General features: G+C 43.3%; 1 protein-coding gene across 4 annotated transcripts in view; it reads right to left on the bottom strand.

The window, feature by feature from the left end:
* LOC120852521 (alpha- and gamma-adaptin-binding protein p34) overlaps nt 1-16,144 on the bottom strand; it is a 77,390-nt gene that overhangs the window by 2,295 nt on the left and 58,951 nt on the right. Inside the window, exons 6-10 of one of the 4 annotated variants that reach the window (XR_005718580.1) lie at nt 12,976-13,058; nt 12,061-12,157; nt 6,917-7,021; nt 6,421-6,470; nt 5,241-5,794 (exon numbers count right to left, since the gene is read on the bottom strand). Coding sequence is in view for 1 of the 4 variants with exons in the window: in XM_040225802.1 (XP_040081736.1) it covers nt 5,717-5,794; nt 6,421-6,470; nt 6,917-7,021; nt 12,061-12,157; nt 12,976-13,058 (413 nt within the window). In the remaining 3 variants the exon portion in view is untranslated. Of the gene's footprint in view, nt 1-3,443; nt 5,795-6,420; nt 6,471-6,916; nt 7,022-12,060; nt 12,158-12,975; nt 13,059-16,144 lie in introns of those variants that run through there. The other 3 variants (XR_005718581.1, XM_040225802.1, XR_005718582.1) reach the window with 3 other exon arrangements.

The raw sequence follows: 16,144 nt of genomic DNA, 5'->3' as shown, positions 1-16,144 counted from the left end.
CAACCGCCCGGCTTCCTAACTGCTCCCCCCAGCCTCCAGCCTGTGTTTCTGTAACTGCACCATCCACAGTGATCCAAGGACCTCCCTGACCTGACGGCCCCACAGTCCACAGCACAAAAGTCTAAGGCCTTTGACATGAACCTCGTGACCCTTGGCAGCCAGGCCCCATCCAGCTCGCCACCTCGCCCCTGCAACCCAGCACCATGGTGACACAGTTCCTCACTTATCACACCAGGATCTCTGGCCACTCTACTTGCAATGGCAAGGCCTCCTCCCCAGTCCACACCCTGCCCCCCAACCCCACCTGACACACCAGCAGTTCACCTGGCTAAACTCCCCTAATGCTTCGAGACTCACTTCAGAAAGGAAGCCTTTTGTGAATCTGCCTATTACCATGGAGTCAACTTGTGTGAACTGTCTACCCGTCTAAGCTGAGTTCCTTGAAAATAGAGTCTACATCTTATTCTCGTATCCTGTTTCTTTTGACAATCACATATTTTTGCTGAATTATGAACTGGTGCCCATATTAGACTCTACCTTAGCAATATCTTTTCCATCCATTTTCACACTATCCTATATGTGCATGTGTGCCAAGTTGTTTCAGCTGTATCTGACTCTTTGCGACCCCATCCAGACTGTAACCAGCCAGGCTCCTCTGTCCATGAGTCTCCAGGCAATGCTTCTCCTGGGGATCTTCCTGACCCAGGGATCAAACCCTTGACTCATATCTCCTAAACTGGCAGGCGGGTTCTTTACCACCAGCCCCACCTAGGAAGTCCTACTGTTCTATACAAGTCCTTATAGATGGCTGAAGGAATACCACCCAAAGTTCTGATTACCTTTCATCACAGTTACTCCAGTACTCGAATCTGTCACCCTTCAGTCCAGGGATGGCAAATACAGGGCAAAATCACCACCACTTGCTATTTCTCTATCTATGCAAAGCACTCATCACAGTGCTGAGTCCATTCTCAGCTTCAGAATCCGCAACACAGCTCTCTAGGCAGACTGGTAATCAACTGGTGCTGGCTAGCACTGCTGCCAGATGTTCCTGGAATTACAGTTCCCTGTCTTTTCTGCCCTAAGCCCATCGGCTCCCTGATGCTCTCCCAAGCAGGCAGAGCAGTACTCCAAGGTTCTCAACACTTCATCCTCATCTACCACCACTTCTCAAGCTGTACGACAGGGGTTTCCCCCACATCACCCCTTGCTCATCTCTATACCGTTATTCATGCTGTAGCTTCCGCTGAGAATTCTGCAACCTTACCCATATATCTACCCTGATTCTTAGCCTAATAGCTCAATTCAAGCTTCCTCAGAGTCAACGGGTCTCAAAGTGCAGCCCTTGTCCAGCAGCATCAGTATCATCTGGGATGTTAGAAATCCCCATTCCCAGGGCCTACCCCAGACCTACTGAATCAGAAATCCTGGAGTGGGGCCCTCCAGGTGATTCTGACGTGGGCTCAAGACAGACTGGTAATCAACTGGCGTTGGCTAGTACTGCTGCCAGATGTTCCTGGAGTTACAGTTCCCTGTCTTTTCTGCCCTAAGCCCATCGGCTTAGGTGCTCCAAGGTGTACATTATGCTCTTCCCACCCCACTGGGCGCGCTCCTTCCCACAGCAGTCAAGGCTGGACACAGCACACTTCATGTCCTACCCAGCATTCGGCCTTTTGTGGCCTCAATTTGCTCGCCCCTGTCTCCCTCCTGAGTCAGACGACGAGCTGTTAGAGAGGAGAGCCCAGATCCTGACCGACGTCCGTGGCCTCGGCCACAGCCAGAGCAGTCTCGGCACTGACATGGGCCCCAGGCAGGGCCGGCTGCATTGAGGCCTCGTTTCAGCTCTCAGCAGGATAAAGGAACAGGTTGCAGTTGCCTGTCCTTAACGTCAGGTCTGAGGCCTTCTAAAGCCATTAATGACTTCCTGAGGCTTTCCTGGAGCAACAGGATTAATGCAGATGTCTCTGGGCTTCAGAAGAAAAGACTCATCTCTCCTAAACTATGCTGCTCTTTCCACAAAGTTCCTACCTCAGGCCTCATTCAGCCCATACTTTGTACCATCAAAGCCACCTGGTCAATGACAGAGAAGGGAGAGGCAAGGGGCGGCCATGTGCCTCACAGGAGAGAACCCGGGAGGCTTTCTGTGGCCTGGGTACTCTTCCCAGATTTGCAGCTGTGAGGCTCAACTATTTAAGCCTATCAACACACACACACACACACATACACACACACACACACACACACACGAGAAAGGAGCTTAGAGGAAAGAGAAATTTTCTTCTTCCCAAACCTGTTTTCCAAAGATGCAGTTAGTTATAACCATTAGGCCCAGTGTTTGGAAACACAGTAGAATACCACATATTTAAGAACCGGACCAGGGCACGTCAGTGTTCCATCAAAAAGATCACACTGTTGCTATTACCTCTTTTCAATTCTTCATTCTGCAAATCAGAGAAACACCTCAGAATCAAGAAAGATACTTCCTATACCAGAAGAACTGTAACACACACTTAACCCTGAATAAAGACACCCAGATTAAGACCAAGACTGGTGATGTTAATCACAGGCATAAAATATAACATAGAATAAAATTTCTAAGACCCCTTCTGCAAGAGCTCACATTCCAAAGGTGCAAGGATAAATCACTAATCTAAACCCCAAGTGGAATCTAAATCAAAACTAGAACTTTGCCCTGCACGGTCAGCATGATGCTTTCAGGAACACACAAATTATGGGCAAGTTAATTGTTAGGGTGTTGTTTTTAAACCAATCCTGCACTAAGGGATGCAGGATTACACGTGACCTGATTTTTCACACTTTCTCTGCCTACAGTCCTCTATAAGATGGGTATTTGATGATAGAAGGCTGTAGCTAAATTGTCTTGTCTGTTTTAAAAGTTTTTTTTGCGGGGGGAGGCAGGGGGCTGGTGAAGGCCGACTCTTAACTCATCCAGCATTCCCTGGCACTGTCTCCATCAATCAGAACGTTCAATGAATCAAACTTCTGACCACACTGGACAGATGTTGGCTAAATTTAGCTTTGCATCAGCAAACACTCTGGCTCAGAATAGCTCAGGGAGCTCTCATCTTACCCTTAGACAGTGATTCTTCTAAGGCTGTTTTTCCATGGCAGGCCAAGGCAGGGCAAGGGGTACTCCACGTGCTCTCTTAATGACCATTGTTAAGAGACTGGCCCAAGGTTGAGAGAATCTGATGGGCCACAGCAAAACCATTTATCCCCAGCTCTCCATGGTGGGAACACGAGGTTAGCTGTAGATCACACTTCCTGTGTTACAAGCAGTTTGCAGCAATGGCCCGACATGCTCTATGGTCCTTGAACCACGTCCCGTATTACTCAGCCATCTAAGTCTAGCTTCCCTGAATCTCTTGCTTCTCTGAACTAGATGTGGCCAAGTTCTATAAATAGACAGCAAGCAGACGTGGTTCTGTCAATCTTCTTATATTCTGGCAGGATAACATATTTTAAAATTATAAAAATATCTATGTCTTCATCACTCTAAAATTATTACATAATACACGATTTTCTCAGGAAAAAAAAAGTTTATTCTTGTCTCTCCCTACCTCCCAACACTTACAGACCTTAAAACTTTGTAATCATAGCCATCAAAATATCAAATGAAAATCCAAACCAAACTTAAGGGCCCAGTTTGTGCCAGACGCTGTGTTACACAAATAGAAAAATGTTTAAGGGGGAAAAAAGCCGAGGCTCCTGTTTTAAATCCCAGATGGACAGTCCATAATAACTTGTGGTGGCATATACATAGGTCACTTCGGATAGTCTGCAATTTCTATTGCACTATTAGCTCACGATCACACTTCTTAAAAGGGCCGTTAGTCGTTACTACTGTATACTTTAATCTCACATGTCACCCAGAAGGGGCCAATACCCCGAGATAGCTGAGACCTTGAAAACATGGTATTATACACATGAATGGTAGATTTAAAACAGTGAGTTTGACGAACAGATTATTGCTATTTATGCCTGATCCAATGAAGGGAGGCTCCTCCCCCTGCCTGCCCACATCCTCTACTAAAAAACAAAATCATAAAAATATACATAAGCAGGCTTTATAAATAAATCACATTTTAATCACCTGGCTTTGTTTAATCCACAAGATCAAGTTCACAGCTTTTTATAGTCTGTTTTCCCAAACCATGTGACCTAATGTGTTCTCTGAAACCTTTCATATTTTAAGAAAAACTTGTTCCACCTTTCATTTTGCAACCCCAGAACTGACTTTCCCTACATTCCCCATCAATGGCCAATGCAGTCACCTCAAAGAAACAGTGCTGGAATGGTGGTAAACTACAGTCTCAAAGACCCCCAGAATAGTTAAAGAAAAATAAAAAAGTTATCAAGGAAGACAGCCTCCAGTGTTCCCTGAACGGCCCTCCCTGAACATCTCACTCGCTGAAACCTTGCATCCTGTGGCCGCTCTGGCCAGGACCCTGGAGCATTCTGTTCCTTCTGCCATCTGTAGCAGGTTCTGCAGGGCTGAAAAGGTGTTGCACAGACAGGTCTGAAATTTGTTTCTGCTGGTGACCCACGGGGTTCACACCCACCCCAGGCCAGCAGCAGTTCTCAGCCCGTGTGCCCTGAGCCGGCTGAGAGCCATGGCAGACTGAAGGCTCGTGACATGCATTACGCAGTTCCTAAACAAACAGAAACAAGGGTTTCCATTTGCTGTATTTCCCATTCTTCTGGGAACTTTCCCCCTTGGAGGTCAGTTTCCCTGGAGCCGAACTCCTCAGCCCTGGAAGTAACACATGTACTGAGGGATTCGCATGCCTTGCCACCGAGTCCCACCTAAGTGTCACTAGCTTGGCAGAGATCTCTGGAGTTCAGAGAGAGAAGAGGAAATGCCCCTTATTCCATCAACTGTGACAACACATCTCTGCCATCTCAAGTAGCAAACTCTAAGGAAGAGAAGTTTCTACATGGTAACACTAATGCAAAAACCTCGGGCTAGGATCACACCGATTCAACAGCCTATACAGGGAAGTCCTTAGGTTTCTCTTACCCGTGCCCCACCCCCACCCCCGCCCACAACTTGGTAGAGAAGGGTTTGTTTTTATCCCCACCAGAGTAGAAAACCTTTGCATCATTATTATAGTCTAAAAATTCACACTGGTTTCTCAATACTTTCTACCAAGAGGTCAGATACTGTATTTCAAATGAAATACCCAGATGCTTTTTTTTTTTTTTTGCTAGAGACTAACCTGAGGGCCACTGGCTACAGCACAGATTAAACCTGCAGTTTCTTCCCCTTTCCTCCAACCAAAAGCATCAAACCTTGAGCAGCAAGCTCCTTGAAAGAGAAAACCAGAAAACTCCTGATCTGCAGTGATCAACACGAACACAGGGAATGCTCCTCGAAAGACTGACCAGGAAAGCTTGGTGGTGGTTTTTCTTCTTTAACTTGGGCAAATCACACAGGCCTTCGAGGCTCACCCCACTCCTGTTCCTAGAACAAAAAATGTTATTTGAAAATTTCTCACTCCCTTACAATATACTGAGGGAGAAGAGATTTCTGCTTTACCCCCTACTAAAAACTAAAATTAACGGGACCCTATAAACAAGTCAGGCAGCCAACATGATGCTGGTAAGCTCAGCAAAAGATGACGGGGTTGAGGAGAGAAGAATCTCAGGGAGAGAGTGCTAGGGTCCTAGTTAGGCAAGTCCTAGCATGAATAGTTTAGTGCTCTTCATCAGATGAAAGGCCTTCAATTTCATCTCTGTCTCCCCCAATTGCCATCCAGAAGGCTTTGGCCACCTGTGGAGAGAAGCAAGCAACAGAGTTCAGGCAACACCTAAACTTCAGCTCGTTTCATGTCACACACAGAACTGATTAAGACTTAAAACTCTTGCTCTTCAGTGCTCTGACAACATCTATCAAAACCCCTGAACACCCTGATCCAGGACTTCTACTCCTAGACTTTATACTGAGGATATAATCAGAACTGTATACGTAAGTGACGTATAGGGATATGAACAACTTCACTACAGAAAAAAAAAAAAAAAGGCACATGACTGAAATGTCCAAAGGGGCAGTGGATAAGTAAGTTATGACACAGTCATACAATGGAATACCATAAACCATATACCTTTCTTGCCAAGAACATGTGTTGGTAATAACCAACCCAACCCAAACAAAATAACTAAGAGTCGTCCAGCCTAACAGCTAGGAAGGCAAACATTCTAAGCCTCAATATTCCACATCACTCAACATACATTGGAAAATCCTGGCTAGATGGCAGCAACTAAATATTCAAATAATTATAAGTGAATATCCAACAGAAAGTTCACAGTAAGACGCTTTAGAAGTAAACGAGTGTGACATATAATTCTTGCAGCACTGGGCCTGCAGTACGTAAGTAAATACCTGACTCATTTTCTCACCTTTTCTGCATGCATCTTTCTTTGCTCGTGAGGAAGCGTCGCAGCCTTGTCTAGGGGGAAAATACATCTTAAGAAATTCATCTAATTGCACAGGAGAATCTGGAGTGCATAGATGTTCTAACACTAGAAGATAGGTTGCAAAAACACATGTTTATGGTGGAGTCATTACAGCTGTTAGATAGTTTAAGTCTTCCAAATCTTCCAGATGGGAATGATGTGAGTAAATTGGTAGGGATCTTACTGATTCCATGTTAATGAGACAGACTGAAAGAAACAGACAGGCAAGAGAAGAAGGAAAAAGAAAAAGAATGAAAAAAGAGGAGAATTTTCCTAACGAAATTTTTACCAACAGAGGATGGCACAGTCCCACAGTATCTACATTTCTCAGCTGAGGCCAAAGCATGGAATGCTATTAGCAATTACAAAGTAAAATCCTACTAGATAAAACAGAGGCACATCACTATGGAAACCTGTAAGACCCAATGGATCCAGTTACCTTTCATTTCTTTTAACTTTGAAAACAGTCTTTCAAAATTCTCCAAATCTCCTCCGCCTGTAGTAAGACTGGCAAGTTCTTGAATGTCCAGGTCTAACATGGGATCTGCAATAAGGATTTGCCACACAGTATTACGGATGTGCTAAATACACGGAATCCTAAAGCAATCAATCTGGCCTGGATGCAAGTTACCACTGAATGAGGGCCCAGCATGGACCAGCTGTACAGCTCCCGGTACTGTATCCTGCCTGGCTGCTAGGGGGCCCTCACAAATGAACAGGGACTCATTTTATCCTTGAAATAACTGCAATGAGACAAAGAATTCTGTTTCTACCTTTCTTAAGAAAACTAGAGTACAAAGATAGGTGATGGCACTGTGGGTCACCACTAGTAAGTGTGACCTTGGCTTCAGACTTAGGCATGTATGCATGCTCGGTCCTGACTCTTTGGGAGCCTATGGACTGCAGCCTGCCAGGCTCCTCTGTCTCTGGGATTTTCCAGGCAAGAATCCTGGAGTGGGTTGCCGTTTCCTCTTCCAGGGGATCTTCCCAATCTAAGGATCAAACCCTCATCTCCTGTAGCTCCTGCACCGGGAGGCAGATTCTTTACCAGTGAGCCACCTGGGAAGCCAGGATTCAGACTTATGTATTCCCAATTTCTAAAGCCCACACCCTGTACTAAGATATGCGGACTCAATAAATGCCTGAAATTTATACCATACTTTACTGGACAAGAACCATTTTCACATCTGTTACTGACAACCATATAAGGTGGTTAGGACAGATACCACTGTCCACAATTTACACATGAAGCAACCTGGGTTTAAAAATGAACTCTTCTAAAATTAGAGCTATTCAAAGGCAGAGCCAACCTAAATTCCTATTTTCTCACCACAAATCCTTTACTATTTCTGCTTCAGCATGTGGTTTCTTTATCAAACTTTGTTTTAGACTTTTCACTCAGCCTCCACCCCAGGCTGGCCACGTGCAGGATGTCTTCCCTGACCGTTCCAGCTCACACGTCTCCTTCCTTAAGATTCATCCCGCAACTGGGCTTCACAGAGCTGCCTTGGCACGGATACACACTAGTCTGCACTCTCACACCTGCCCACCACTGCTATAATATATGCCACAGGAAGACAGAGTTACAGCTTTGTCTCCGCCGCTGAGTGCTTTACCTGACACGATTCCATTTCGTTTTTCCAACAGCATTGTGAGGAAAGATTTCTTACCCTTACCTTATAGAAGGGGAAACTAAGGTCCTACGGAAACGAAGGAAAGCTAAATAACTTACTCAAGGTCATCCCACTACTACCGGCAGAGTCATGATTCAAACCCAGTTGTCCAGGACTCCAAGTCCATGACTTTACCCATTACATTACAAGGCCTGTCTCTGCATTTCTTAGACTATAAGCTCCTTGAAGACAAGGACGATAACATAATTCTTTGCATCTACTACAGTGCTATACAGATTATTTGATGTCAAAAACATTTCTGGTTAATAAATTTGTTTTCGTTCAATGGGTATGTCATGGTAGCAGTTGCTATACAGGGCCAGAGACAAAAAATTTGTGATTTATCTGTATACATGGTAATTGAACTATGGATATGGTAAAAATCACTTCATGCTGAAATATAGGTTTGGAAGAGGAGCTTAGATGGAACATTGAGGAATGGAGATATTTAAAGGCTGGGTAAAGGACAGTCCTCTTCCAAAGGAAGAGAAGGAATCCTCAGAGAGGTAGGAAGACCAGGAGATGTGTTGGTTGAGTGAAGAGAAGCTATTGCTTCAGAAAGGGACTGATTCATAACATCAAATGCTGCTAAGAGGTCAAGATGGGGACAGGAGGACATCAATTAGCTCGAGTGGCACAGAAGTTGTTGGTGAGCTGTTTTAGCGGAAAATGGGAACAAGAGCTAGATGAGAATGAGTTGGGGAATGGAAATAAGTAAAGAGAGGAGGAAGATGTGGGGTAGGGAAAGTGTTTTATTTTCGCTGGTTTGGTTTTTCCTTTTTCAAAGAAATCTGAAATAATTTTACTCTTACAAAAAAAGTTGCAAAAATAGTATAGAGCATTCCAATATGCCGTTTCCCCACGCGCCCTTAGTGGTAACATCTTACGTAACTATGGTACAAGTATAAACACCAAGAAGTTAATAATGGAACAGTGCTATTAACTACATACTTCATTCAACCTTCATCAGTTTTTCCACTAGTATCTTTTTTCTGTTCCAGGATTCAGAACTAAGCTGTCAAATCTGCTTAGTCTTCTCCCATTTGTGACAGTTCCTAAGTCTTCCTTTGTCTTTCATGATTCTGACACTTTTGAAGAGTACTGGCCAGTTTTTTGTGTAATGCCCCTTAATTGGGGTTTGTCTGATGTTTTCTTACGACTCAGGTTATGGACCTTTGGCGGGAATACCACAGACATGAGTACCCTTTCAGTGCATCATATTGAGGGGAGATATCAACATGCCATTACTGGTGACGTAACCTTCATCCCTTAAAGGGGTACTTGCCAGGTTTTTCCAGTATAAAGTTACTATTCTCCCTTTGTAACAAGTAATTTGGAAAAGATATTTTTTGACTACGGAGATGCTGTGTTTCTTCTCCAATGTTCATCTACTAATCTCACCATCAGTGGACCTTGCCTGCAATGACTATTACTGTGGCTAAGGGTGATTTTCTATTGCCCTCATCATGTCTACATTTATCAACTGGAATTCTTCTAGGAGGAGTAGCAGCCCTCTCTTTTCCAGGTATGTATTTATTCAATTATTTATTTAAATTAGTATGGATTCATGGATATACATTTTATTTTATAGATTACAGCCTAATACTAATGTTAATTATGTTGGTTGTCAAAATCTTCCAGTGTTAGCCATTGGAAATGCTTTCAGGTTGGTTCCTGTGACCTTTCAACATGCCCTCATCCTTTTTCGAGCACTTCCTTGCTTTCTGGCTTCCCACACAGCTCAGCTGGTAAAGAATCCACCTGCAATGCAGGAGATCCTGGTTCAATTCCTGGGTCGGGAAGATCCCCTAGAGAAGGGATAGGCTAACCACTCCAGAACTCTAGGACTTCCCTTGTGGCTCAGCTGGTAAAGAATCTGCCTGCAGTGTGGGAGACCTGGGTTCGATCCCTGGGTTGGGAAGATTCCCCTGGAGAAGGGAAAGGCTACCTACTCCAGTATTCTGGCCTGGAGAATTCCATGGACTGTATAGTCTATGGGGTCCCAAAGAGTTGGACACGACTGAGTGACTTTCACTTTCACTTTATTTTCTGCCACCATGAGATGCTTCAGGTTCATCCCTCATTTTTCCTGCCCCAGCCCTGAATCACACACTTCTCCAAGTAGCCCTGGTATATTTTCTTGGAGAATGGTATTTAGAAACCAAGATCTAAGTGTTAAGAGTCTCTGTCACTATTAGAGTATTATTGCTTCTGCACCCTCCTAGTGGACTTATACATGCATACCTGCGTGTGTGCTAAGTCACTTCAGTCGTGTCCGACACTGTGATGCTATGGACTGTAGCCCGCCAGGCTCCTCTGTCCTTGGGACTTCCCAGGCAAGAATACTGGAGTGGGTTGCCGTTCCCTTCTCCAGGGGAATCTTCCTGACCCAGGGATCGAACTCAGATGTCTTATGTCTCCTGCACTGGCAAGCAGGTTCTTTCCCACTACCGCCACCTGGGGAGACCACACATGCATACATGTAGTTATACTTATTTCTCCACTACTCAAACTATATTTTAACAAACTAAGAGTTCATACTGATATTTTCAATTCTAGTTCAGTACCAAAGGATTCAACCCAGCCTTCACCTTTCCTTATTAGTAAATTCTTTCTCTGACAGTGAGAAACCTAGCTCTCTTTCCCTATGCTACATTTTCTTATTCTTTCAACCATAATATATGTAAAATATATTTACTTTCAGAATTTCAAACCCATATCCCTGTAAGAATCAAGTCCATTAAGCAGAGTGTAGGATTTCTGTTCAGTTCTTTTTGTTTCTGGCTCATGGCATCCAGTCAGGGCACCATTTCCCCAAGTTCTTTAGGTTAGTTCTTATCCTCCCATCTTCTTCAGTGTGGTCAACGGTTTGTTCTCACGGCAGAGAATTTAGCAGGTTTCAAAGCTAATATGAAGGGTTCAACCGAGAGGACAAGACTGAATAAACCGGAGAGAAATGAAGTTATACATAATTTTTTCTTCTTAATATGTTTCTATAGCCAATTAGTTGAGTTTTTTTATGGATTATTTTATAAACAGAAAAAAATTTTTTAAGACTTATTATTGCACATAGGCCCTCCGTGTCATTAACAGTAGTAGTGATGTGAGTAGTTTCCCAACAAAGGAACATTTAGAGTTATTGTCATCTAAGTGCCCTGGCCTTCCAGCTTTTTGGACAGCAAACTGCATTTCAGTTTCAGCTCCAAGAGTTTCTTGTTTGATGCCCTTGGACAAGTTATTAAACTGCTCTGGGCCGCACCTTCATCTTTGTAAAATAACTTCTCTGCCAAACTTCATTACCAAATGAGAATGTGGACATAAAAATACTTTAAAAGAATATGAGAGGGCTTATAAGACTATATTCTTCTTGTTACCAATTCTGACTACTGTAAAATACCATGAAAAAATGGTGGAATATGGAGATATAAAGCTGTTTCACCACCTGGTTCGATCTACTTTAACTCAGATCTTAATCAAGATCCTGCTGAGCCAATCAGTGGTGCCCACAGATTTGTACTGTAATGTATTTACTCTCCCTGCCTTTTCTGCAGCTGCCCACAAGGCTCACATTCATTTGGGGTTCACTACTGACGTCCTTGGACTTCCCTGGAGGCTCGGTGGTAAAGGACCCATTGCAGGTGACAAAGTTTCGATCCCTAGGTATGGAAGATCCCCTGGAGAAGGAAATGGCGACCCACACCAATATTCTTACCTGGGAAATCCCATGGACAGAGGAGCCCGGCGGGTTACAGTCCATTGGGTCGCAAAAGAGCAACTAAACGATAACCACGATCAGTGTCCTTCCCTCACCCCCGTTTAGAGTCACCTTCCCTTTGCATGACTTATGCCCCAATGCATGGGCTTTGGCAAGTTCCACAGAGCGGTCACTTGGCAGCCACACAGCACTTACCCACAGTGCTATCGACCTGCGCGTCTGCTGTGTTAGAAGCAGCCCCTCGATGATCCAAGAGGGATTCGGTCCTCTCTGCTGCTGGCACACAGGGCTGCTGTGGAGAAATACACACACGAGTCACAATCTAACAGGAGGCTGCTTCCAAACTAACTCCAAAAAGGCTCACAGTTCCACTCATTGCTCAGCTTTAGAGAAGCAGTAATAGGAGCGAGACACAAGGAGGGATGGAAGAAGGATCCAGGTCACATTATTTAAAAAAAAAGGCCAGAGATTCACTAACTTGGGGCTGTTTTTCCTCAGGGATAGAAAAGTGTTATGATTTTGCCTTTGACTATTAAAAACATATTGTTTGTTTCAAATCACGTTTTACTCAAAACCTGAAAATGGACACAAGCCCATCACAAAACAGCTCAGAGACGGAAGAAGGTGGTCCTGGGCAGACAGTGCGGCCCTACCTAACGTGCTCACGACTCTAGCATGCTGGCCAGGACAGACATGGGCCAGAGTCCTTGCGGACAGAGGGCTGAAGCCAGCCCTCTAAGCTCATTAAGGGCAAGGGCCTTCCTCAGATTGGAGAGCACACAGGAAGTACTTAAAAGAACCATTAATTTTGTTTTATATTTGAAGATCTGGGGGGAAATTTCAGCCTCAAGGAAATTCTAGCATGTTTTTAAAAGCAGTTAGCAAAAACACATGGAACAGCCCAAATTGTAAACATCTTGAAAGGGCTTACTGCTTTAATACCAACCTAGCCTGCTCTTAACAGACAGCAGGGTCCTTGTACCTATTTCTGATATTCTCTACCACTTCTTAAATGGAAAGGAAAAGACGATGAATGGTGTAGAGATTCATAATAATGAGTAGAAAGAAAGAAAGGCCAAAGCAGAGAAAAGATCCAGGAAAAATCTTCACCTCTGAATGGCAGGTCTCTGCTGATCCAATGCTATGGTTTGCCCCAGTCAATGAGCTGAGAAGGTTAAGGCCTTGGTTCCTCTCTGAAGAGAAAAAGTACAATTAGTGAAATGTTTTATTTACATTTAAAGCTGTTAAAATGACTGTGATGATGATATAATAGCTATTTCCTCGTTATAAAAGTTTTAGCTATAAAAAAGTTACTATTAATTACAAACCCCTCTAAATTCTGAATAACTTTGAAATCAAGGCGTATTAGTCCAGATCAAATATATGGCAGAGCCATTATAACAAAAGGCTGCTCAGTAGTTCTGTTTGCAAAGATTAACGGCACTGATGTTTTAATAGCTACTATAAACTAATATTTCAGTGTCTAAACAATTAAAAAACATTAAAAAGAATCAACGTCAAGGCATCATTACCAGATGAAAATGAACATTCGTGCTTTCTTGAAATTCAGCTCTGTTTAATTCAGTTAAGGTTCCCAATACTTTCAGTATTTACATTTATTAGGTAGTGTTAGTCACTCAGTGGTGTCTGACTATGCGACTCCATGGACTGTAGCCCACCAGGCTCCTCTGTCTATGGAATTCTCCAGGCAAGAATACTGGAGAGGATAGCCATCCTCTTCTCCAGAGGATCTTCCCAACCCTGAGATCAAACCAGCACCTCCTCCTGCATTGGCAGGCGTATTCTTTATCACTGAGCCGTCAGGGAAGCCCAGGAATATTCTTAGGATCAGGAAAACTGGAGGGAAAACCAAACAACAACAATAAAAAGCCCCCCAAACAAAAAATCACTGCCTGAGAGCAGAATGTGAAACCCATAATTTAAGAAGCTAGCAGCACAGAAGTCACAGAACTGCTCTCTCAAAAAGATAATTCCCTCCTAGATCACTTTTCCTCTCCCTGTGGCTTCCCTGGCTCCATTCTCAACTCTCTTCAAACCACCTACAAACTTGCAAGGTGTTCTTCCCTACTGGGTGAAACCTGTCATAAGTCACACAGAGCACCACAGAAAGACAAGCACTTGCAGGCTAGTTGGGGAGCTCTGCCTTGGAAACTGGGATGGAGCCTGACTGGGGCACGTGGAATCTAGACCTGCAGCTTTTTCCAGGCTGACCTCTTACCACGTGGGCAGTCACCTACTTACTGCAGGCAGTTATCTACCTGAGTCAGCACCTATGCTTTAAGTTTACAAAGGCACTAGGCGGCACCAAGTGTCTGCTGCTGCCTTGCTGCCTTCCCTGCTCCACAGCCAAAGGTGCACACGTCCTCCTGGAGCCCCCCTCACCCCTCAGCCAAACTGCCCACTTGGTGAGGAATTCTCCAGGCCCAGTGCTTGGGTATGCCCCCCATCCAAGGACCAGACACTAAGGTTTCATCAAGGCAGGCCATGGAGGCTCAGAGGCTGAGAAAAGCAGATCCGTGGGATGTCCCACACTGATGGTTTCACAGAGCCTGGGGGTGTTTGTTCAAACATCAACATAATTCTTTTTTGTGGCCAAAGTGCTATAGACTCTAAAGCAGTTGAAAGTAGTTATGCACTACTCATGGATTTTACATGTCACGAGGATACATGAGAGTTCTTAAAAAATACTTCAGGCTCTTTGCACAAAAGGCATAATCTGAGTAACAGAGTACTGATGTAAGGGAGCCGTCACTTCCATTACTGGAAATCACTTGGACTCTGGGTAATTTTCAAATCAGTACACAAGTCTCTCCATATTCCAATTCCACGGCTTATGTTTTTCCTTTGTTGGGCATTACCTAAACTTGGCAGGCCAAACTGCAATCCGTGAAGAATAATACAATACAATGTCAGTTTAGATGTGCTATTTAGACCCAAATGGTCTATTTAAAATCCCTCATTCTTTACAGTGGCTGCCTCCAAGGAAAGGATCTGGGATGGACAGGAGAGCAGGAGTTGGCCTCATCACTGCATACCGTAAAACTTTGTGTACCTTTTAACGTTTGTTCCATATTCATGTGTTTGCCTATTTAAAGATAAAACATTTAATGATTAAATGCTATGTGTGTTTAACAACCATCACAACAAAAAACCCCTGGTTTGTCCCATTCTAATAATGAATAAAACTATGAAAAGAGTCCAAATAGGTGGGAAGAAGACAGGGCTAGTGGTCAAATAGGCCTGACCTACTAGTGTGACCTTGGACAAGTCAATCATGCTGTGTCTCAATTTTCTGATCTGTTTAAAAAAAAAAAAAAAAGCATTGCTAAAATGGTTGTTAAGGCCCTTTCTGCTCTAGAGGTTTGTGATTTTAAGAAGTGGCATTCTTCAGCTTCTCTTGACAGTCAACTCTGAAATAAGTATTTTAAGTTACTTCATAGAAAAAGATGAAGCAAAAATTCCAAAATCCCTTTTAAGATCTATAGATGTTATGAATTTATAATCAGGTTTCAGGCTAATGAAAGCTGGAAGAACTTTGGCTCAGTATTTTCTTATAAACAATGGAGAATTTGGCCAACTAACATGAGTTCACTATGTTCCACTGCTTATATTTTAAGGAAGTTAGAGACAAAAATTTTCACAATTAGAAAAGCATGTTAATGTTGCTCAAAAAACCTGGATGCTTTAAACACCCATGGTTTTAAAGAAACTTTCCATTTTCCCTGAGTTCAATGTTTAGCAAAACTCTACCCATGTGCACCCACTGTAAAACTACTGTTCTAACAGGTAAGAATCACCTAAATCTTGTCTTGTTTGCCAGATTTTTCTCCCCAGGATTCGGGGCATGGAAATGTCATCCCTGTTAAGAATTTATTCTTTTAGCTGACAGCTGTTGAAACTGACTTTAGCATCTCTGGTTTTACTGACACCACAAAATTCCAGACTAAGAAGGAATAAATTTGTCTACTCGATGGATTCTTCTGGAACTTCAGAGCTACAGAAAGGGGAAGTTGTTAAGTGACGCAAATTAAATAAGTATACTAAACTCTGGTCCTAAAAACACTAATTCAGTACTGATCATCTGCATAGAATTCCTCAAGGAAATGTCAGAAACAAAACCAGAGCATCTAGAATTAAGATTAGAAATGGAAAATTCCAGCCTTGTGGAAATATATGAAATTATTTGGATATCTCTTTATAAATCTAAAGGAACACTGTTATTTATCTTCTACAAAATTTGTTAAATTTATTTATCTTT

The sequence above is a fragment of the Oryx dammah genome, unplaced genomic scaffold (assembly GCF_014754425.2).
Source record: "Oryx dammah isolate SB20612 unplaced genomic scaffold, SCBI_Odam_1.1 HiC_scaffold_26, whole genome shotgun sequence".
In the NCBI taxonomy this organism is placed as follows: Eukaryota; Metazoa; Chordata; class Mammalia; order Artiodactyla; family Bovidae; genus Oryx; species Oryx dammah.
This window is presented reverse-complemented; position numbering and strand designations above follow the sequence as displayed.